This window comes from Ceratotherium simum, chromosome 10 (genome assembly GCF_057802395.1).
Source record: "Ceratotherium simum simum isolate JZ-2026a chromosome 10, ASM5780239v1, whole genome shotgun sequence".
Taxonomy (NCBI): Eukaryota; Metazoa; Chordata; class Mammalia; order Perissodactyla; family Rhinocerotidae; genus Ceratotherium; species Ceratotherium simum.
The window spans coordinates 53,814,528-53,839,751 of NC_141909.1; the positions used below are offsets into that span (position 1 = coordinate 53,814,528).

A 25,224-nucleotide genomic window follows, 5' to 3' on the forward strand; every position below is an offset into this window, starting at 1 on the left:
TTCACTTCTAAAAACTTATTCCAACAAGGAGAAGAAACTGCTTTTAAACTGTTACTATTATGTATTCATTAGTACCTGAATTCTGGCTATAACTCACCTGGTTACCAACCAATAATAGGTGTTCTCCAAGAAGGAAGTCTTTGAGCATATCTTCCATCACTATCATGTGCTAGAGAAAAAAGAACTAGAGGTTAATTGTGTTTTTCATAATCAAAGTGAAATGAGAAAGTTAGCTATAAAGATATCTTCATGGAAAGTAAAACATCTATTATAACAGACAATACTCAAACAATTTGATATAAAAAAAATCAATGCTGTGGTTATAAGTTATATAATCAATTAGGTCACTGACAGTGAAAACCTGAAATAGTCCACCTAAGCAAGGCTAAGCCACTGACCAATATCTCAAAGAGTTTTTATAATTCAACTCAAATATTTTTCAGCTATTGACTATGTAGAGTTGGCTTATAATTTAATATAATATTTACATTAACACTTGCTAGTGTAAATATAGAAAAGCTTTCTAAAATAACTGGGGAGTTCCACAGAACATTTTACACTGACTTGTTCTTAACCATTACCTTCAAAGGATGTATAGCTTTAGAATTAAAGATATATTATTTACCTTCTACATATTTTTATCTGAATAATGACACAATACAATAAAAGAACAAGATTAAAGTCGTTCACAACAGCCACAGAGGAAATTACATTGCTCTTTTGTATCTCGAAAAATAGGACAACGATAAGTAGGTCACAAAGGCTCATCAGGGGTTGAGGGGAGAACTATACTCAGAACGATTAATACTCCTATTACTTTCTCTTGGTTTTCTGTATCACAACAATAATGGCCTCATAAGTACTGGTTATTGAAGCTCCCTATTTGTAAAAAAGGCAAATTACACTTCTGCATCTAATGCATGCTGCATATATTTTTCTAGTTTGTCACTTGCTTTTCTTTTTTTTAACTTGGTTTATCTATTTTTTCTTTTGACATATAGAATATTTTCCTTTTCCTTGTCAAATTAAGCAATACTTTCTTTCCGAGTTTCTTTCTTAGAAAAACTGAGAAAGATTTTTCCCTCCTTAAAGAACAGATGAGTATTCCTAATGTTTATCTTGGTAGTTTTATTTTTTTAAATGCTTTCAGATAAACCATGGAGCTAGAGTTTTAACAAGGCTTGAAGTAGAGTGAGCATATCAATTTATTGTCCATTCTGGAACACTTTTAAGAAAAAAAGACATATGATTAATAATTATATTGGGACAACAAATGTAAACAGGGAATATCTTAAGCAAACAAAGGTATACGGCTATTGCAGTTGAAAGGGAGTCCCAGAGAGGCCGGTCCAGTGGCGTAGTAGTTAAGTTCGAATGCTCTGCTTCGGTGGCCTGGGGTTTGCAGGCTTGGATCCTGGGCACAGACCTACACACCGCTCATCGAGCCATGCTGTGGTAGCGTCCCATATACAAAGTAGAGGAAGATGGGTACAAATGTTAGCTCAAGGGAGTCCTAGAACATTCTTCTAATCTGGGTTCTAGTGCTAATGTGGTCTGGGGACCTCTTCCTTCTACCTAAGATGAAATGTCAATGCCAATTTCCAGACAACATTAAGTTCTTCCAGAAATAAATGGGCTAATCTGCATGAAGAACAGATAGAAAAGTCGGAATGAGCACCTGTATAGCCAGGTAAAAATGCAATGTAAATACTGAAAAATAATCCAAACTATATTTGTAGTCGTCTTTACTTTTTCTCAGGTTCTCCTATTCCATGCCCTCATTACATCGAACTATATTATTCAAATCAACAAACTTTAACTAAAGCTATGGTCACTGCCTACATAATTCTCTTAACGTCTTCGCCCACTTAGTACCAGAGACAATTTCTTAAAAGTCTCCTCTCCCAGTTTTCTGTCTCTCCAGATTCCTTCCTACCTCTCTAACAATTTCCCTCCATAGTCTTCTGGGTTGGATCTTCTTCTTGTAGCAATTCCTTAAATTGATTTTCCCCATGTTCCTTCATTTGTTCTCTCTCACTACCTTTTTATTTGACTTCCTGAGGAGTCACAGTACAGGGAAGAGCAGGTTGTGTCTATTTGTACATGGGCAACCACCTGAGGGGTGAGGGAGGGCTGTGTGCAGAGTTGGGGACGCACACGTCGGCTACTTCTGACTCTGCTCTCCCTAACTCCTCTCATCCATTGCATGACTTCAACTACCAACTCTACACTGATCTTCAACAGTTAGACTTTTCTCCTCAACTCCAGCCCTGTATTTCTGAGTGACTATCAAACTACTTGGTCATTTCCCAGTCTCCTCGAACTCAACAGATGGAAAACTTGGCATATTACTTTCTCCTCAACTTAATTCTTTATCTTGTATCTTTAATCCTGATTAACGGCATAATTTTCTACCACTTGACCAAATCCCTGTCATCATCACTCTCTGGCTCATCTCACTCCTCCCTTATCAAGAGTCAATTAAACACCGAGTCTAAGCTATTAAGCCACCCAAAAGTCAACTACATCTGTCCTTTCCTTCCTATCCCCACAGCTTTCATTCAGGTTTTTATCATCTCTAGCTTAGATTTTTATCAGCCAATTTGGCTTCTCTGTCTTCAGTCTTTCCTTGAGACAATGTACTCTCTACAGTACTGATAGTCACCTTTTTGTTCAAAGTCATGTCACTTCTTTCTTCAAAATTCTCTAAATGATTCCTAATACCTTAGGAACAAAGGTCACTCCTTACCTTCTTGATTTAGTCTCAGCCTCATCTCCTACCACCCTCTTTCTCCTATGTTGTGTCCCAGTCACGGGCACAATTTGGAATAATTTTCTCTTTACTCTTCTGATTATTTTTCCAGCAGACTATATGCTCCCTCACAGAGAATCTCTGTCTTTCATCTAACACAAAGTTGCATTGACTCTGCCTCCTAAATAGACCTATAATGTGTCCTCTCCACTCTGTCCCCACTGTCACCACCTTCATTCAGATCCTCCATAATTTTCACTTAACTATTACAACGGCCTCCTAATTAGTCTCTCTTTGCCTTGGTTCCAACTCACAGACAACATTAAAGAGTCAATGCAAAGTTAGCAAAAGTGGAAATGTGCTTAAAATCTTTTAATGGCTTCCTTACTTCTGAATAGCATTCAAATTCCTTAATTAGCAAGCCCCAGATGATCTGACCCTTTCCTAACTCATCAGCTTCATCTCTTGTCACTCTTCCTTTTGCAACCTCAGCTCTGTGCCAGTGACAATTAATTATATGTAGCCCCGTAAATGAGCTACTCTCTCACATAGCCAGCCCTCTGCAAATGCTAGTCTCTGCCTAAGAGACTCTCTCAACTTTGCCTGGTTAACTCATTTTCCATGATCATTCCAATCTAGGATGATCACCTCATCAATACTACCATAGCAACCTCTGGGTGCTTTCATCGCACTGTGTAACCATGTGTACTTACTTGTCAGTCTCCCCCATTAGATTACGAGCAAATTGAGCACTGGTGCTGTGTGCTTGTGTGTACGTGTGCGTGTGCGTGTATGTATTTTAATCTCTGTATCCTAATACCTTAGGACAAGGCTTGACACGAAGACATTTAAAAATTTTTTCAGATCTAAAGCTTGTGCGGCTTAAGAGGCTACTAATCTCTCTTTCCTCCAATTTCTCCTCCTTATTGGTGCAAGTGTAGTATTCTTTAATGACAGACTTAATGAAACAATACTCCTGATTATGAACATTCAAAATCTTATGTCCTCTTTCATTAATCCACTAAACACACATTCACTCAGCAGTCACTATGTGCCAGGTACTGTGGTACTTGCTGGAGACACAGAAGCAAGAAAACACAAGGCTTTGCCGTAGTGGTATTGAAAAACAGATTTTAAAAATCAATTTCAACACAATGTGGTAAGGGGACCACAGAGCATAGAACAAGATGGTATAGAAGCACCTAAATATGCAAGAGGCACTGAAGACTACTGCTTCAAAGACGAAATGGAGCATAAAAGGAAATGGTAATAATATGCAACAAAAGCAAATTTAATCAAGCCATCATTCCTAGAATTGGCACAGATAAAATTTTTCATTAATGGTTAATTCATAATGCTTTATGAAGAGAAGGTACATTTGGAGATAGGCTACAGAATGTCCCTCGGGGCCACTGTGTCAAGTTCACAGCAGCCCTGCGGTCCTCAATGTCTATGTCACAAACACCATGGCAACAGACGCTGTGTTCAAGGGCACAGTGGCCCTCCCTGCTACTGAATTTCCTACCTTCTTATATGCTGGAAAGTCTCTTCAACTTTTCCTACCATGGAGTTTTTCAAACTGTCACTTACAACAAAGTTTCCTGATTCTTTTTTTCTTTATTCCTTTCCACTACATAGACAGAGTGTGATTCCATTCAATGCTCAGAAATAGTGTATTTTCCTTACGATCATGTTTGAGTCTTTATTTGATAGGCAAGATTTTTTTCCTCCTCTGTGTCTTACAAGTAACTTTATTTTCTGTTCATCTGTCCACTGTTTACATAAGAGCATTAATGCTCTGGAAGAAAAATAAAACCTACATTAGTTAATGGGCTATAGAATAAATAAAAAGCAAACCTGAGTTGTGTCTTTTGCTGTGCTATAGATAATAATTAAAGTTTTGACAGATTTCAAAATATTTAATCAAGACTTTTACTGATAAAGAAGAACTGGCCTAGATACCTTCTTTGTCGCTAATATAATGTTAGTATCCCTAATAATGTAGGGATATAACTTATGGTATTCACTGAACAACAAATAGGATTGGGAAATGGCAGATAAAAAAGAAATTTTACTTTAATTTCTCTAACTCCTTAATATAATGAAAATAGTAAGTAGAAGTACCTCTAACATAATTTGTAAATATAAGGTTATTATTTATATGCAGATTAGTGACCAAATATTACAGAAAAATTTAAGTATTTTTTTATTATAAAATATATAACCACTTCACAGAAAACTCAGAAAAGAAAAAATCCTTTCATATTATGGGTAATTTTCTCTGGAAAAAATTCTTATTAAAGTGAACATCTACAATAAAGCTTTCTGGATACACACTTATTTCTGTGTCTTAGTGAAGTTACTGGTTAGTTTACAAGTGGGAAACTACCCTCCTCCCTTTAAAAAAAAGAAAAAGAAAAGTAAAGAATAGAAAAATACTAGGAATTTTCAGGAAAAGAAAAGGAATATGAAGGAAAGAATGCATAGGACACATCCATCTTTGAACTACTAAAATGATTTAACTAACAGAAAAGCAAAAGAGAGGATGAGTATTAGCTCTACTTTGTTTTTAATTTAATAATATATTCATTTCATTTATCTGAAGTATAGTGTATGTGTGTGTATAAAATGTATTACTCTAATCATAGCAGCAGCTCTTCCAATTTTACAATGCCTAATGAAAGATGTTTCAACACTTCATTTTGCATCACCTGAACTGAACCTAGCAAATTACAAAAATAATCAAAGTTTCACCTGAATCAGAATTAACCACCACAATGTAAGTGGTGATTTATCCATGAATGCAAAGCAATGATCTTACCTGAATGTTGTCGTAGAACAGAACATCAGGCACTTTCATTTTCTCATGGGCATTATAGATCGGTGCACTAACGGCTCCAATCCTCAGAGATCCAGATGCTACTTCACCTAAATATTTCACACAGAACAAGGAATTAGTCATGGCACTGTCCTCAGAGAAGCCCAGTCTAGCCTATACAGAATGCAATACAACATCTTTAATATCTTGTGGGATCCTCAAGGAATTTTAATGAGAATCTGAAAGAAATAAGCTTGAAGGTGGTAATAAAACACCATAGTTCTACATAAAAAGCTTAAAGCTCTACAAAAAAGCTTAGAATGTTCCAAAATGTAATAAACTTTATTTAAAACAATGTATATAGCAAACAGCATATAGATAAAATTGAGAGGGGAAAAAAATCCCCAGAGGGGCTGGCCCCGTGGCATAGTGGTTTGCAGGTTCAGATCTGGGCACGGACCTACGCACCACTCATCAAGCCATGCTATGGCAGCATCCCATATATAAAATAGAGGAAAATGGGCACAGATGTTAGCTCAGGACCAATCTCCCTCACCAAAAAAAAAAAGTCCCCAGAACTCAGTCAAGTTACCTTCATCAGCTTGTTTGGTCAGAGACTATAACACATATATAAGCCAAATACACATTCAACAGCTCTGAAGTACCTTGAATATCATTTGTTAGGATCCACCCATTGAAAAACCCCACGTGAGAATCCCCTAGAGATCTAGTCAGAAATACAGATGAATCAACTCACCCCCAGACCTCTCAAATTACTATTTTCAGGGATGGTGCAGCAGATCTGTATTTTCAAATAAGCACTCTGGGTGCTACACAATTACTCTGTAATAATTATTATTGTATTGTCTCCTATAGTTGGTCTAGAAGAGAATATAAGCTCTTTGAAGCCAGGAAACTAAGTGATAAACTTCTTGAAGTCAGGAAACATAACTCATGCATATTCCCTACAGTTACCAGATACACATGTTCACTGTCTGACATATTCCAAGGTCAGTAATAACAACATGAATAGTAGTAGTTGTTGTAGTAGTACTGAAGGTCACAATAACAGAAGGTATCATTTATTGAGGACCTTCTAGGTGCCAGATCCCAAATTAGGAGCTTCAGCTCACTGTTTTCTCATGTAACTTCATATAATTTTCTTAACAATGAGAAAAGAATTATGAGGAAGCTAAGAAGAACACAAATTAATTTGCTTAAAATCACCCAGCTAGTATGCGTAGAATGAAAAATAGAACTTAGTGTAGTCTGATGGTCTTTCTGCCATATGGGGTATGTTCATTCCTTTGACTCCAAATAACATTCCATCCTGTGGAAATACCCTAGCAAGCAGATAGACAACTACAATGGCTTAAACAACTGACCCATCTTTTTTTCCCCCACTTAAAATAAGAAAATTGCTATTTTTGTGCTAAAGCATTTTGAAAGACAAGGGGGGTAAGCAAAATTTGCATTTACGGCGTACTGTGAACAATTTTGAGCTAAAAATGAACTGTCACAGGGTTTAATCACTGCTGAGTGCTACACATTTGCCAAAGCACAGCAGATCTCTCTCTTCAATAGATCTTTGCCATTTTCTTTTTATTCACAAGTTCTAATAGGAAAGGAAAACCATGAGCTTTCATGCTGAGAATTTACTATTTATTTATTACCACCGAGTCTCTGAAATAGACCAATATAAAACTGTAAAGCGAAAGACCAGGATTGTGGCAGTGAATTTACTATATACTTGCATGTTGAGATGACGTACATAATTTCAGGTTCAAATAGCATCTGATACCATCTATGGTTTAGCTTATAGAATATATCTGTTCAGTAGATCTAGGGCTTTAGGAAAATTTAATTCACTCAAGCAATGTTTTTTTGTTTTTTTTTTTTGTGAGGAAGATCAGCCCTGAGCTAACATCCATGCCAATCCTCCTCTTTTTGCTGAGGAGGACTGGCCCTGAGCTAACATCCGTGCCAATCTTCCTCCACTTTATGTGGGACACCGCCACAGCATGGCCTGATAAGCCGTGCGTCGGTGCGCACCCGGGATCCGAACCCAGGCTGCCAGCAGCGGAGCACTCGCACTTAACCACTATGCCATGGAGCCGACCCCTCAACCAATGTTTACTGTTAAAATTTCAAGCTAGAAAAGGGAAATGCACTCAGAGAATGTGATACTAGTACTTCCCTGAGAGAAAGCTGGTTAGCTATCTTTTTAAAAATCTCATAGGATGGCATTATTTTGGTAAATTTGTCAAGGTCTTCAGCCTAGCAAGCTTAAAACCTGATTTTGTCATCACAAGAAAGGGCAAACCTAATGCTCAGGAGAATATTAAGGACTTATATTCTGTTCTCTATATAAATTCTGATACATAAAACCAGAATTGCAAAATATTATATTGCAATAAAAACTGCACCTTTCTTATGGACTATATGACACACTGGTTGTGGTTGTCATATCAGCATATTATTTGGAAGGAGACTTGCATGGAAAGCCAAATCCTTATCAGAATGTTATTTGGTAAGCATGGACTCTGAACAAGGAGAGTGAATTAAATGAATTCTCCACAAGAGAGATGACATTAAACATGAATGGAACCAGACAAATCAAAAGTCTCTTCAGTTCCTTATCCCCTACACAAGGCTTAGATACGAACTGCTAACATTGGCCTGTTATCAAGATTAAACAATCTACAGTCTGAATGACGTAGTCCTTCTTTGGATGCATTAGAAGATTCAATCAAATAACACTTCGAGTCTAAGTCCCAGAGTTATGCTGTCTCTTTGAGTTGTCTCTGAATATCTGTACCCAGATCCAGCAGTATGTTGAGTTTGTAATTTTACTTTTAACAGGTCATCTTATTACCTTAATACCAAATTCTTGTCTCAGTGCAGCCCCAATAATCAAAAACATCTACTACAAAGAAAGCCATAAGAGTCCCTTTTGGAAGAGTGGTCACACATTGGATGTTTTGATAAAACAGGTAATTACTTCAAAAAATAGAGAACCTTTCATTGCACTCTAAATGAAAAATAGGGAACTTTTATAGGAAGAGCTAAACCTCCCCCAAACTCAAAATTAAACTCATGGCTACGGAGAAGAAAAGCACCAAGAAAGACAATACGGGTGGAAATGGAAGGAATAAGGCATGAAATGGTACTCTGAATATTATTTTAGTCTATATCAACTTATAATAGCTTCCCAAACACGTCCCAAAGACACCGGTGGTCCTCAAAATGTAAATGTTGTGCAACAAAACCAGAATTCTACATTCTATGGTGAAATACATTTGGAAAAATGGTAAAATGAAATCACACAAGTTTATTTACAGCAGGAATTCTCAGAGGCTTTAATAGTTTCGTGTCAATTATGACTCTTAGGGAGGAGGACTTATACCTGGTATGCACTGAAATAAAGGAAACAGTCTAAGGTTTAACTCGTAAATGAGTTTCAAAATTTTTTTGTAAAAATAAAAGATTCATTTCTTCAACTCAATACATTAAACAAAATGGAAAACAAAACCATTTTTTACTGAAATTAAAATAATAAATAATGTTTGATAATTATTATTTCACTTAAAAAAGAAACAAATCAAATACTTACATTTGTAATCCTCCAGTTCTGGTTCCAGATTATTATCAGTACTTATTTCTATTGAAGCATCTGCCAGATTTTTTTCTAATGCTGACCTTGCAAGGCTTGGTAAAAACCTGGGGTGGGTGGGAAGGATTTAACGATAAAGTCAAAGCTTTCTGTGATTCCCTAAATACCTTTTGACACACACACACACACACACACACACACACACACACACACTCTTTAACTAATTACAACCAATTAAGGAAGATCAATCTGGGTCTGTGAAATACAAATAATAAAAAATTTTAGAATAAATGTAAACTTCAAGTACATGTGAAGATGAAGTACATGTTTGTTGAATCTCCTTTAATAAGTAAACCTGATTTTTAACAAGTAGTATTCATTTATACACAACATTTTACAGGACAAGACTTAAAATAATTTGCTTTTTAAAATGGATTTAGTATACCTCATAAATCTTGTTTATCATTTAACTGGCTTATCAAATTTTCTTAAATAGATAAAACAACACTTTAACCTGCTCCAACTTGGCAATCACAAATTCAAATTAGTGGAGGTGGATTAATGAGATTTTCTTTACTTCCTAAAACAAGTTATTGAATGAATTTAAGATTATCCAACTTATTCTTTCTTCCATTTAAAAAATACACCTGCTTCATCTGTTCTATATGTATGTTGTCAAAACAACAATCTGGTGATTAAAAAATACACCTGCTTCATCTGTTCTATATGTATGTTGTCAAAACAACAATCTGGTGAGTGATAGAGGCATTCTTCATCTACAAATAAAGTGTATGAACATCATGGGCTTAGAACACGAAAACAGAATTTCCCACCCACAGAAATATATTTAGAATTTATAATCCCAAGTGAGCCCACAGAAATGATTTCTAATCCATGGTTATCCGTGCTATACTATTATAAGCTAACCACTATGTGCCACAATGTTTCAGACAGACTAAGAACATATCACTTCTAATTTAGATTTTCCATAGCTCTAATCTTTGGTGGTTGTTCCCACAGCCTTGAGTATAAGCTCTAATAAAAGAGATGTTGGTATGAGCAAGAAGGCAAATGGATGAGTGTGTAAAGAAATGCTGGATTTCCTGTCCCTGTAATATTCCAATACACATATCTGACACTATCTCTCATCTACTGCCTCATTTTGGTCCTAGGCATGACAGGGGGATTTATATAGTTCTAGGCCAGCAGCTCATCAGTTCAGCATCAAATCAGACTTACTGTTGTTCATCTCTGACCTTCGTCACAGTTCTTAGGTTGTTGGTTTGTCTTTCAAAACCAAGCCCTCACCTTATCTCCCAGACCCAGTAACTGGGCCTTCATCTCATTTCCTGAGCCTTTGTCTTGGCACCCTGCCCTACCTTCCTCTCATTACTATCCCACAAACTAGAGTGCAATCTGGTAACCTTAGGCCTTGCAGCTGCATCTCCATTACTTCCTGTCAGACCACCTTGATTGACAACGACCACTTTTAAGCTTAGACTTTGTTTGCTATTCCCAGAAACCTCTGACATCAACACAGTCTGTCTGTCAATGCATCCTCACCTTGCCACTGTACTGGAGCATTTCTAGATTGCCTTCCAAAGCCTGTAGAGAATAGCAAACAAGGCACATATGCCTCCTTTCAACGGCAATGACAGGCATTGCTTGCCAATATGATACTCTTTCCTGCTGAGATTGAACATGTTTCAGAATTATTTTCAACCTCACACCCAGATAGCACTACCAAATAATGAGAAGTAGGATGGAAGTTGAATATGTTTACATCTAGAACCTACATTCTAAAAGATATCGGCCCACCCAACAAATGAGAAGAATGAAGTCTATCAGGTGTGTGAGGCTAACCCTTACTTTTTTCCCAGGTTTCAAAGGATTAGTTAACTGCTTCCTTTCCCATTGCTCACTGCTATTTCCTACTGTTTTTTTCTCTCCTTTCCTGGCCTTTGGTAAAATAAGTGAATAAATGAAATATCACTCTTTCCATCCCACCTTCCTATAACAAAGAAAACACATATCCCATTGCAAAGTTTTCAAGTGTGTTTATGACTATTACGAGCACCATCGTGTCTTTTTAAAATCATTACCATTGTCTTCATTTGCTACCAGCAAAAAAAGAACTGGAAAGTCTCTAGTCTCATTAGGTCTTGGCTATAAGAAAAACTAAAGAAAGATTCAACCACATTCTGGGAAACCCAGAAAACGAAGTAGTTACCCTAGACTAACTCAAATAACTGAGTCTTTGTCACAGGAGTGAGATAGGATGTTTAGATTAAGACACAAGATGGGATTTCTCAGGTTGGTAGCATGGGAAGATAGAATAAGGATGGGGGATGCAGATTAACAGCACTGGGAGGAGGAGCGTTAGTAGTAAGAATGAGAGAAAGGGACTGAGGGGCTCAGTGGATATTAGGCAGCCTTTGACTTCTATTTAGAATGTGTAATTAATTAATTTATACCTATGATTTTAAATCGAATTTATAAACAGTATTAGAATATTTAACATAACTTATGGTTCATCCTATTAATAAATTTAATTTGTTGTAATTGTAAGTTATTTCTCAGGAAGGTTTTGTTTGTTAATTCAGATATCTGAAGTACCTAAAAGGAAACAGAATGTATCAAATTTATTAATAAATTTCAAATATTTGAAGATACTTAATTAAGACAAGTTTTATAAATGGAACCAAACGTTATTCAAAGGCCCAAAAAAGTAATTAAGATCTGCTAGACTTACAAAGTAAGCTGAATAGCAGAAAAATCTAAAGACGACATATATTTTTGAAATTATAGCCTTAAAAAATTGAATAGCTGTTTTTAAAGCCAAAAATAAATCCCCAAATAGTCTCTTCTACAAACAAAATCATTCTTCAGGACAACAAAAAATTCACATCAATAATAATCATTATAATCATTTAACACTGTGTATGATTAGTTCTATCAGGCTTATGATTTTTAAAAAATTAATTATTTAACATTAAACAGAGTGGAAATTTTATATAGATTTTATTCATTTTATGTCACAAGGGAATTTTTGAAAAATATTGTATGCAAACTAAGTTTTTGGTGAATGGAAAAATTTCCCCATTACTTCAATGTCAGAGACGATCTTCATTTCTAATTAAATTCTTATAGCTCTGCCCAAAATTTCTATGCTAAAGGATCATCACTCCAAGATTTTCCAGAAGTAAAATAATTTAATGCAATGTAAAATACTTGAATGGAGTACAACTCTTATTACAGGGACTGCTCTAAACTCTTCCACAATAAAAGAATTTTTAGAATGCAAAATACCTGATAACTTACTAATCATCTAAATTTTCTTCCCTTTGGCCTCTTAAGTTTTCAAATAGCTAGAAAATGAATTACGCATCTAGCTCCAAGACTTGATGTACATATTATAGATTACCAGGGTGAGATGCTTAAGGAGCCATTCCCTCAGATGAAGAAATGTTCCAGTCTGAACTCAACTGGCATAAACAAAGAAATGAATAATATTTTAAAAATTAAATTAACCAGATAAAAAAAGCCTAGCTATACTTAATAAATTTAATGTTTGACAAATTTAGGCTAGAGAATTTCTTTTGATTTTGTCTGCTTAATAGTAGACTTCATGAATATAAATTATGTCAATTTTTGTTTTAAAATTTTCCATAAATTGAATTTATTTCCGCTGCTTCAATATAGAATGAGGTCATTTAAAAAAAAAACTTTATGCACCAATAATTTTTTTGTTCCTTCCTGCCATTGTGCTATCCTGAAGAGAAGGTTAGTAAAAAGGCTTTGATTCTGTAGCCTTGCTAAAGTCAACAGATGATGCATAAACAAGATAGCTGTTTTACTATTTGCAAAAGGTCATGCGTGGTAAAAAAAAAATAGAGTTTTATTGTGGTCAGATGATAACACTGGAAAAATTAGCTGACGATTTGACTCAGTGAAACACTTATGAGTATGAAAAACAAGCATTTTTTTGGTTTTTCAATTTTTTTAACAACGAAATATTTCAAGCATACAGAAAATATTAAGCTTTCTATTCATCTCTCTCCGTCCCTGGAGGTAACTCTCACCCTGAAATTGGTGTGCACCTTTCTTGTCCATATTTTTATTTTGCTACATATGTATGAGCAAAAAATATATTACACTGTTTATTGTATTTAACATTTTACATAAATGGCATTACATTCCAAATCTCCTCTTGCAAATTGCCTTTTTCTCTCAACATTGTTGTCATGATTCATGGCTGTCAATACATGTCGACCTACTTCATTTTAACTGCTGTATAGTATTTCATTATCTGAATATGTCAATTTATAACATTCACTCCTTACTGATGGACGAACACATTGTTTCCAATTTTTCATTCTTACAAATAAAGATGCAATGAACATTCTTCTATTTGCCTCTTTATACATACATATAAGTCTATCTCTGAGGTGATATCAAGAAGAATGGTCAAATCACAGAGTATTAATATATTTAGGCATAAAGATACTATGAGATCAACCCCAACAGCATAATGAAATTCCATGTCCTTCCACTCGCAAAAAAATGTTAATTTTTACAGGTAAAAAATTTAAAAGTATGAGATGATAGTCGATTACTGTTTTGAATTTCATTTCCCTGATCAATAATGAAGTTGAGCATCTTTTCAAATGTTTGTTGGTCATTTGAATTAACTTTTCTGTGCATGTCTATTCATTCTTTGCCCAGTTAGGGTTGATTCTTTCATTAATTTTTAGTACTTTATGGTCCCTAAATACCAATCCTCTCATGATTATAAATCTTGTAAAGCATCTCTTAGTTTATGGCTTATAACTTGTAGAGTGGCTTACAGTGTTTCTGTCGTATATCCAGATTTTACTTTTTTGTATAGGATAAAGTGGATATATTTTATATTTAATCATTTAGTGACAAGTCCATCCACTCCCACATTGATTTATAATGCTATCTCTAACACATAATAAGTTCCCTCAAAGATGTAGGTCTGTTTCTGGGCTCCATAGTCTATTCTAATGGTCTATTTGTCTTTCCTTGCACCAATACCATACTGTTACATTGATATCTAATAGAGAGAGTACACCTCCTTAATCTTCCTCAAAACTTCATCGGCTATTAGTGGCTTTTATATTTCCATGCCAAGTTTGAGATCAGCTTGTAAAATTCACTATAACCTTTGTAGTACGACTAAATTATATCTATATATCAATTTGGGGGATAACACACAGCTTTACAATACTGAATCTTCCCTTCCAGAACCATGGTATAGCTTCCTATTTATTTCTTTTACAGTTTTCAATAAACATTTAAGCTTTTCTCCATAAAATCATTACATGTTAGATTTATTCTTCAAAGGTGCTCAAAGCTTTCTACTATTATTTTGAATGGGAATATTGTTTCTTCTTTTTTTGTGTGAGGAAGATTAGCCCCGAGCTAACATCCATTGCCAATCTTCCTCTTTTTTGCTGAGAAAGACTAGCCCTGAGCTAACATCTGTGCCTACCTTCCTCTATTTTATGCGGGACAACTGCCACAGCATGGCTTGATAAGCAGTGCATAGGTCCGCGCCCAGGATCCGAACTTGCAAACCCTGGGCCGCTGAAGCAGAGTGCGCAAACTTAACCACTATGCCACCGGGCCGGCCCCTGAATGGGAATATTTTTAAAAATTAGACTTGCTCATTCATTGTTACTGGAATATAGGAATGTCATTGATTTGGATGCATAAGTAATCTCACTAAACTCTATTTTTTCTAATAATTTATATGTAGTTTCTCTTGAATCTTTTATGTAGCCAATTATGTAACTTAAGGCAAATATATTGGCTAAAAGTACAGAATGGTGACATTCTTTTTTTTTTTTTTTGTGAGGAAGATTGGCCCTGAGCTAACACCTGTGCCAATCTTCCTCTATTTTGTATGTGGGTTGCCTCCACAGCACGGCTTGATGAGTGGCGTAGGTCTGCACCCGGGATCCAAAACTATGAACTCAGGCCGCTGAAGTGGAGTGCGCCAAACTTAACCACTACACCACCAGGCTGGCCCAAGAAAGGTGACATTCTTATTTTGTTCCTAACTCTAAAGGAAATGTGCCAAGTATTTTACCATAAGAATGTTTGCTGTAAATTTTTGGTAGATATCTTTTACCAGATTAAAGAATTTCGTTTCTATTCATGGCTTCCTAAGAATATTCCTGGTTTACTAATAATTTTGTTTGTTTTTAGGTTTGGCTGCTGGGTTTTATCAAATCCTTTTCATTCGTTAAAATGATACTTTTTCTCACTAATATGCTAATATAGTGAATTAAATGATAGAATATTGGACTTTCTTCACATTCTTAATTCCAAATTCCTCATGATTTTAAAATATATATATATATTGCTAGATTTGGTTTGTTTGTATTTCACTTAGGATTTTTTACACCTATTCTAGGAATTTGATTTATAATTTTCCTTTCATGCATTATTCTTGTCTGGTTTAGGTATCAAGATTATATTAGACTCAAAGTGAATTGTTATGTTTTCACAGTTTGTCTATTCTCTTACACAGTTTGCATAAGATAGTGATTATATATTCCTTGATAATTTTGTAAGACTTGACAAAACCACCAATAAGTGGTATTTTTCTAAATGAGACAAACTAATTTGATTTCTTTCATGGTTATGGACCTATTTGAAGTTTTTGTTCCTTCTTGACCAATTAGGTGATACCAATTGGTCAACAGTATTGACCAATACACAATTCTAGAAAACTGTCCTTTTTTTTATTATGGGTTTTGTAAATATTGACTTTATCTGTAGTTCTGTTACTTTTTCCTTTCTAATATTACTTATTTGTGCTTTGTCTCTTTTACATTAAACAAATTTACCAGGGCTTTATCTATTAATATTTTCAAAGAACCACCTTTTGGTTTAGCTAATCTTTTCATGGTTACTTTGTTTTTGATTTCATTAACTTGTGCCCTTAACTTCATTATTCCATTCCTTCTACTTTCTTTGGGTTTAGTATGTCACTTTTTACGAATTTATTAAGTTTAATGCTTAGCTCATGAATTTTCTTTCCCTATTCTTTACTAATATGTGACTTAAGGGCTAAAAAAAAAAACAAAACACACTTTAATACTTTAGGTATATCCTTCAAGTGTTGAGATTCAGTTTAGGTCACAGAGTTGTAAATATTTTATAATTATAACTATAATTTATTCTTTTGATGTCTTATTTAGTTAGAACCATTTTTTTTAATTTTTCAAATATATGGGCTTTAAATGTATTTTTTGTTATTATTATGAATTCTGCTGCTTCGCAGTCAGAGAAAGTGATCTTTACGATGAAGATTCTTTGGTATTTTTTGAAGCACCAAGTTTTTCATCTAGTGTGGTCAATTTTTGATAAGTGACACAAATATTCCATGTGTTCTTAAGAAGAACGTATGTTCTTTGTCAACTGGGTACAAAGTCCACTACACCAAATTTGTTAATTGTTTTGTTCAAATCTTCCCTATCTTTTCTAATTTTTAGAATGTATGATCTATCAGTTTCTGAAAGAAGTGAGTTAAAAATCTGTCTTTATAACTGTTGTCAATTCTCCCTGTAATTCTGATTATTTCTGTCATATATCTTGACACTACATTCCTTCTTAGTTGTGAATGGTTCAGAACTACTAAATCTACTAACTGAATAGCTTCTTTGCTCATCTTCCTCATCCCCAATCATGCTTTTGGCTTTGAAGTATATTTTGCCTAATAATAATATTATATCTCTTCTCTTTTTGTTAGTGTTCGCCTGGTATATCTTCTTATTATACCTTCACCCACGATCCTTCTGCATTATGTTTTAGATGTGACTCTTGTAACTGCATATAATTTGGTTTTGTTTGTTTTTTAAATCTCAGGCAGAATCTCTTTCAACTAGAAAGTTTAATCTTGTGTGATGCTTGTGCTTACTTCTAACATTATTTCATGTTCTTTAGATTGTTTTTTTGTCTTTTTTTTTTTCCCTTTCATTTCTCTCAATTTTGTGTTGATCAAGTTGTCTCTATTTGCTTATTTCCACCTCTACTGGATCCATTTCCATTCTTTTTTGTGGTTACCCAAAATTTATATATGCATATTTGAACTAATGAAGTTAAAATGATTCAATACTTCTTTTCTCTTCCTGAAGAACAAAAGAACCTAAGAAAGTATTCATCTCTTTTTTCAGCATCTATATTCTCTTATTTGGTATTTTAGTTTCCCCCTGTTGTTAAATATGTCCCATATTAGTATTCATCTTTATGATTATTTTTTACAATACATTTAAATTTAACAATATATTTACCTATTTCTTTCCTCATCATTATTTCTTGAATGCCAGTCTTTCCTTCTGGATTCAGTTTCCTTCTTGCTGAAATATATCCTTTAGCAGTTCTTTCAGCAATGTGATAAACTCAGTCTTCATCGAAAAATGTATTTAGCTAGGCAGAGACTTCTGGGGTTAATGGTCATTTTCCCTCAGCACTTTCAAGATACTGTTCAATCCTTTTGGAATCTACTGTTGCTGATCTGAAGTTGTGAATTTAATATTTGTTCCCTTGTATCTTTTTCTGCTCAGAATTTTTCAGTTGTTCACTTTGTCTTTAATGCTATGCAGTAAAATCATAATGCATATTTGTTCTCCAAACTCTGATCACTCTTGTTTATTTCTTAGATCAATTCACATTACTTGATTTATTTTTATTTGCTTTTTTAAAATAAATGAAATTGAAAGTTGATTCAACTACCAGCATATATAAAGGTCTGTAGAATGCTTTGGGTATGATTATTTCATTCTAATATATCTAAGTATTACTTTCCCTTAGATTCCAAAACTGTTTACATTGCTTAGCATAGATTATTTACTTTTAATATACATCTATAACCAAGTTCTGACTCAGAAAATACTGGGAAGATAATGAATCTATTTCTCTGTCCATATTTTCTTCAGTTCATGACCCTAAAAAATAAGCAATTAAATTATTTTTTTCTAATATTCATTTGGAACTCTAATATTCTTCTACTTAAAAAAAAGAGAATCATTTTTATTATTTCTCATAATTATTAGTTATTCAAAGAATTACTCTAAAGATACTGGAGAAGAGCCTCATTTTAGCTGGAAATACCACAGAGAGAATAAATTCAAGTCACAACACAAGGAGCTTACTTTAGCTACAAGAAAAATTGTCTACTAAACTGAAGATTTATCGAAGGCAATTACAGATGCTCCTAAGCTTAAAATAGATTCTCTTTTAACTCCTTTAATATATCAAGGAATGAATGGACAACAGTCATAACCACCATAAAAATAATTACCAGACCAGATGAAAAGAGTCTAAAGGAAATTTCTGGGCCTACTGGGCATTGTTCTTAATCTTTTCTTAATATTCTTTTAAAATACTTTCATGCAAGTGTGATTCTGTAAGAAAATTCTAGAAGCCAACGTTTTACAATCACTTCCAAACAGGTACGAAAAATATTAGTGTAGACTGAAAAGATGTTAGTTTTGTTTGGGCAACAGGGCAGTACTATCAAGCACGGAAAGTTCCAATGCAAATTTGGGAGGCACTAAGTGTGATGCTTAAGAGCACTACATCGGAGGACACATAGTTCAAATAAACCCACTTTTACTTATTTACTACTGTCTGACTTGAGCAAGTGACTAAAATAGTTTTCTCATCTATAAAACACCTCTTAAAATTGTTCTTATGCCTAAATAAGATATGTTCTAAAAACTGAACGCGAGGCTGAAATAGCTACATATTCAGACCAATGCTTTTTGCAAACCTGTGAGTACAGACTATCAATTAAACTTATGTTACTGTTTTAGCAAAGACCCAGAAACTTGAATTCAGTGAGAAGGAGAACACGGTTACCTGGAAAGGCAGGCTTTAGTAACAGCACTATGAAGATTTTCATTAGGGTACTGTGAGAGCCGACGAGAAATCCGCAGTAGCTGTCTGGTCGAAAGTGATGCTGCCAATGACTGTGCCTATAAAAAGGCAGAGACAGCCTGTTAACAATCTTGTTTCAACTTGCTGAAAGTCCCTTTAGATGAGTATCATAGCAGAATTCATTATTCCTGAAGGACAAGGCCAAACTTAAATAAGTACTGTCAATGAATTACAAATAATAATAAACAGAAACCAATTTACACTTAAAACATCCGTGAAGATAGTTTTTTTAAAAAAAAATCTATAAAAAGTATTTATCAATTAAAGTGTTTTCATTGTGATAAGTGTTGTGTATAAATGTTTTTTGGAAAGGTGGAGGTTGTATAAAGGGAGGGTGTTATATAATACAGGTTGCACCTGATTTACAATAGTCCTTATGTACAATTAACTATTTGTTCATTTTTTTCTGCTTACCAAAGCTGAACTGTTAAGATATTCTGAAAATGCTCAGAGCTTTAGGTAAAGCTATTGCTTCCGAAATAGAGAAAAGAAATTGTGGACAATTTAGGCTGCTGACCACAGAGGTGTCAACCAGTTTGTCACCTGGGTGGCAGCTTGCTATTTGGAATCCTTCCTCTATACTGCCAGAATACTTTCACTTCATTTTCTTATACTTGCTCAGATCCCATTAGGAGAGTTGCTAGTATAAAACTCAAGACATGGTAATTACCAAGAAATGTTTGTTGACTTGAATTTGAAATTATCTTGGCAGGCAGCATCAAGTAATGGTAAAGTTTTAAGCTTTGGAATCAGACAAATCAGGCTCCCATCTATTAGCTGTGTGACCTTGCCAAATTACTCAACCTCTTCAAGCCTCATCTTCCAACTTTTCTTGTCTTCAAAATGGCAATAATAATGCCTTCATCTTTCAGGTTGTTATGAGGATTAAGTTAGAAAATTATTCTAAAGCATTTGGCATAGGTCAGAGACATATGGGTACTCAACATATGGCAGTAATTATTATTAAAAGTCAGCCTCTTCAAAATGAAAAAAAATCTAACAGAGGAAGGGGATGTGACCGATACATTAGTATGAATTTAACGAATCAGATTATTACTGGCCTAATTCCTAACTTAGATCAGCAGCATTAGGTGACAGCAGTTTTTCACTGAAAACCAGAGGAAAGAAGAACTTTTGAAGCAACCAGCCCTTTGGGAGAGCAGAACACGCCAGGGTGAAATGTCACAGAGAGTGATGAGGGCAGTAAAGTGGCCCTGAGCACCTGACGGACTGGAGAAAGGGACTCCGTGAAATTAACAAAGGGTTCAAAATGGACGCTGGGAGAATGCCAAAGACACACTGCATATTCACTTGTTTCAAAGTTTCATTTAAGGTCATCTCTGTATGTCCCAAAGAAGAAAATATGAACTTATTTCTCCTTCCTCATGTATGTCACAACCCCATGAGACATTGGTCTGCTGTTATTAGTACTATATTTCAGCTACAACATGGGTTTCAGTACTTTGGGGACTAGGTTGGAAGCATGACCACCATTTGTGACATATCCTTTTTTCTATTAAAAAACACATTCTAAGTTTCAAAGAACTCATTTACAAGCAAACAATTGGTTCATTCTTGTTTTCAACAAATTTGTATTCCAGACATGAAGACAATATTTAAATATTAGAAAGCATAAACTGCAATTCAAAATAGCATATAATTTAATGCCAAAATAATTGGAGCAGTTGACAACTGCTATAGGGGCTTAAAGTGTCCAAGCAGGCAGGAGAAATGCTGTCAACAAAGGCATGAAAGCAAAAGGAACAGAAATATGCAGAACGTAAGGAAACCAGCCTAGCTTTACTAGAAGGTCCTGCTGGAAAGCTCGCTCCTAAGTAACAAAGACCTGTGACGGACACTTTGAGGAGTTTGGCCTTACTCCTAAAGGCAACAGGACTTTGTTATGTGCAAAGTAGCAACATGATTTTAGAAAGACTAATCTGGCAGTAGTATGCAAAGTAGTTGAAGGACAGAGAGAACTGAAATAGGAAACAGAAAGCTAATTCAATAACCTGCCTATAAAAAGATAAAGTTCTATAGTAAGGTTATTGGTAACAAGAATAGAGAGAAGGGATCAATAAATGTTGCAAAAGACTTGACAATTGATGGAGATGAGAAAGAAGGATGGAAATGAGAAAGAAGGAAGAATTGAGAATAAGATTGTTTCAGCCAGTATGACTGAAAGTATCAGAAGTTAAATGTGACTCAGCAATTCTTATCCTTAGTACCTGGGACTATAAAAAAACTTCTATTTTAATCATGGAATATGTTTGGCAAATGACTCCAATCAGAGGATTCCCATGACAAGAATCGTCCTGAACCATAAGGTGACTTTCTAGGCTACAACATTCTAATCTCACTCCAAGAATAACACTGAATTCAGGCTTCAGATTTCATTCCAGTGATCAGTAAGGACTTCTCATGAATTTGAAAAATGCCAACTCTCTCAGTCGATAACATCAAAATGCTTTGCAATAATATCCAGTGTTAAAAAATCAGAATGAAGCTTTACATTGAGTCATTTAAGTGTTGAATGAAGGGTTTGGTTATCTCTGCTCTCACATTATTATCAATTAAAAATTGAGTGCACTTTAATTTAAAAATCCCTAATGTATTTAATATCAAACTTCTAACTGCAGTTTTATCTTGTAGAAAAGAGGGTAAAGATGTGAGCACATTCTCTTAGTTACCATGGTTATACAGTTTAAGAGCACACCTTAAGGGTTTCTCATATTAGCAGGATTAAAAATAGTACTTCAGCTTAAAAATATGAAAGTTCTGATCATAAATTATTAAAAATAATTTTTCTTTTTCATTCTTGCAGAACTACTTCTTTTATGAAAATGTAACATGTTCTCAAGGAGAGAAAACTCTAGGAACAATCTGTTAATAATTAATCAATTAATTGATCAATCAATTTATTCATTCATTCATCAAACTTATGTTAAATGTCTACTATGTGCCAGGCACCAGGCTAGGAAATGGGAATAAAGGAATGAACACAACCTGGCCTCAAGGAGTTCAAATACTAATGGGGGAGAGGAAAATAAACTGTGACACAGCTGCAATAGGTCAATATCAGAAGCATGTGCCAAGTGTCATGAAAGCAGATTGGAGATACAGGTTACTTCTGCCTAAGGGGGCTGAGAGAGACCTGACAGAACAGGGCACCTGAGGGACAAGCGGACAGGGAGAAGCACATTCAAAGCACCATCTAAGGCAGAGACATTTGAGTACATGCTGGGCTTAGAAAACAGCAAGAAATGAAGTGTGGTCGAGTTGCGGGTGCCTCAAGAGAGGCTATAGGAAATGAGGCGGGGAAAGCAGCTAGGGTCAGAGGGAACTCACAGGCAGGCCTAGCAGGTTGTCCTTCAGTCTACAGGCAAAGAGAATCGTCCCTTCACAGTTTTAAAGAAGGGGAAGAACTTAGGAAATGGACTTGGGAAAGATCACTCCTGGGCCAATATGGAAGATTCATTCCTTCATTTATTTAACAGAGATTCGCTGAACACCTACTATGTAGCAGGCAAAATTCCAGACGCTGAGGATATAGCAGGGACCAAAACAAACAAAACCCCTGCCATCCCAGGACTAAAATCCGCCTGAAGAAAGATAGACAACAAAAAAATGAGTAAAACATTATAACATCAAAGAGTAATAAGCCCTATGAAGAACGTTAAAAGCAGAAAGAAAGAGAGGAATGAAGGAAATGGGGAGGAAACATGAGTCTAAACAGAGTGCTTCAGGAAGGCCTCACTGAAAAGGCGACGTGAGCAAATCCACAAGGGGTGACGGAGCAAACCTGCAGCTATCTTGGAGGAGCAATCTAGGCAGAGGAAACACTGAGTGCAAAGGCCCTGAGGCAGGCACAACAAAGAGAATGGTATAGCTGAAAAGAACGATTATTAACGGGGAAAGGAGGTGGAGATGAGGTTCCAGAGGTAATTAATCCATAGAATCCTATGACATCTGGAAAATGGTTCTTCCCAAAGATACCCACATCCTAATCTCTGGAACCTGTGAATTTTATCTTATATGGCAAAACTGACTTTGCGGATAAGATTAAGTTAAAGATTTTGAAATGAAGAGGTTATCCTGGATTATCTGGGTGGGCCCTAAACGCAATCATGTGTATCACTGTCAGAGGGAGGCAGAGGGAGATTTGACACAAACACACAGAAGAGAAGGTGATGTGAAGATGGAGGCTGAGATTAAAGTGACAAGGCCACAAGTCAAGGAATGCTGGCAGTGGCCAGAAACTGGAAGAGGCAAGGAATGGATTCTCCCCTTGAGCCTCTGAGCAAGTGTGACCCTGCTGACACCTTGATTTCAACTCATTGAAACCCATTCCAAACTTCTAGCATCCAGAACTGTGAGAAAATAAATTTCTCTTATCATAAACCACCAGTTTTGTTACAACAGCCACAGGAAAATAATGGGGGCCTTATGAGGAATGAATTATTGGTGTAGACAGCAGTCTAGAGGAAATAACAATATTCTAAGAGAAAGATTATGAAATCCAATACTAGGACAATTACTGACAATAGATAAGAGAACAGGTGAGACATCAGGATGCTAAATTGAGGAGCTTTGCTTTCAGGTTAAGTGCAGATGGCAGGGAAGCAAGGAATCAACAATCATGTGGAGACTTCTAATTTAGGTAATTTGGTAGACAGATTATTTACAAAGTCAGGAAATTAAATAAGGAATAGGAACAGATTAAAGGGGAAAGACAGTTTAGTTGTATAAGATATGGTGAATATACAGTGATCCCAGAGTATCCAGTAAGGAAGCGAAAAAACTAACGTTTATTAAGCAGCTACGAAGGAGGAGATTCTTCATGTAGATTTTCATGTTTAATCATTGCAACCTCCTTATAAGGTAGATGGCATGTTCCATTTTACAGATGAGAACACTGAGACTTACAGAGTAAAGACAGTGACAGCCTTGATCTTTCCAATATACCATCCCAGAATGGAAATACAATTAGAAATAGAGAATCAATGAGAAAAGAGAAGTTAGAAGCTGAAGATAAAGATGTAGGCATTAACACAGAGGTGATACTTGAAGCAATAAGAATAGATGAGATCACTTAGCATAGGAGAAAGAGGGAGCAGAGCTGAACCCCCAGGAACACCAAGTACTCCTCTAGAGCTACAAGTTGTTTTCTATGCCACCAGTCACGAGGAACTAGAAGAAATGTTAAAATCATTGGAAGAGTAAAATATATGCTTTGGACAAAGCATAACATAAGGGATAAAAACACCAGCTTGAAAAACAGATTTTAAAGCATTGAACTCTTAAGAACACAAAGCAGCAGCATGTCAACAACAGAAAATCCTGTGGGGAAAAGCCCAGACTTACTGTTGGATCCTGTGTCTCTCTGAGTTTGTGTGTAAATGATAACAACTTGCCCAAAGCTTCCTGAGGTATATTTGGAACCTATTTTATGAGAGAATTGAGGAAAGACAGAAAGAATAAATTCGGATATCTGATCAATCAACCAGAAATTATGGCTATTTAGCAAACAATATTAGAATTACATTTTAGAAAGTCCTTGATTATAGATAACATGTTTAACTCATGGATAAATTGGCTTATTCACCTTCTCAGGAAACATCTAAGCCTTTGCTTTCTCTTTAAGAATCAAGTAATCAAAATCAAGCTACCCTTCTCCATATACAATTCAATCCCTGGGAAAAAACTGAAAGGAGCCTCTAATTCAACTAAAAACCGGCATATAGGGGGGCTGGTCCAGTGGCGCAGTGGTTAAGTTCGTGCACTCTGCTTTGGTGGGCTGGGGTTCGCAGGTTTGGATCCCCGGCGCAGACCCATGCACCACTTGTCAAGCCATGCTGTGGCAGGAGTCCCACATATAAAGTAAAGGAAGATGGGCACAGATGTTAGCCTAGGGCCAATCTTCCTCAGCAAAAAAAAGAGGAGGACTGGCAACGGATGTTAGCTCAGGGCTAATCTTCATCACCAAAAAAAAAAAAAAAACTGGCATATAGTTTGTCTGTAAAAAACTTTTCATATATTACCATTTCCTTTTTTGTTAGCTTCAGTATG

The 25,224-nt window shown here is 35.4% G+C and overlaps 1 protein-coding gene across 4 annotated transcripts in view; it reads right to left on the reverse strand.

Moving 5' to 3' along the window:
* VWA8 (von Willebrand factor A domain containing 8) overlaps positions 1–25,224 on the reverse strand; it is a 359,640-nt gene that overhangs the window by 221,124 nt on the left and 113,292 nt on the right. For all 4 annotated transcript variants that reach the window (XM_087436018.1, XM_087436017.1, XM_087436019.1 and 1 more), the window contains 5 exons: positions 24,520–24,597; positions 19,078–19,193; positions 9,184–9,290; positions 5,574–5,680; positions 98–169 (listed from right to left, as the gene is read on the reverse strand). In XM_087436018.1, coding sequence (XP_087292144.1) covers positions 98–169; positions 5,574–5,680; positions 9,184–9,290; positions 19,078–19,193; positions 24,520–24,597 — 480 coding nt within the window. The remainder of the gene's footprint in view (positions 1–97; positions 170–5,573; positions 5,681–9,183; positions 9,291–19,077; positions 19,194–24,519; positions 24,598–25,224) is intronic.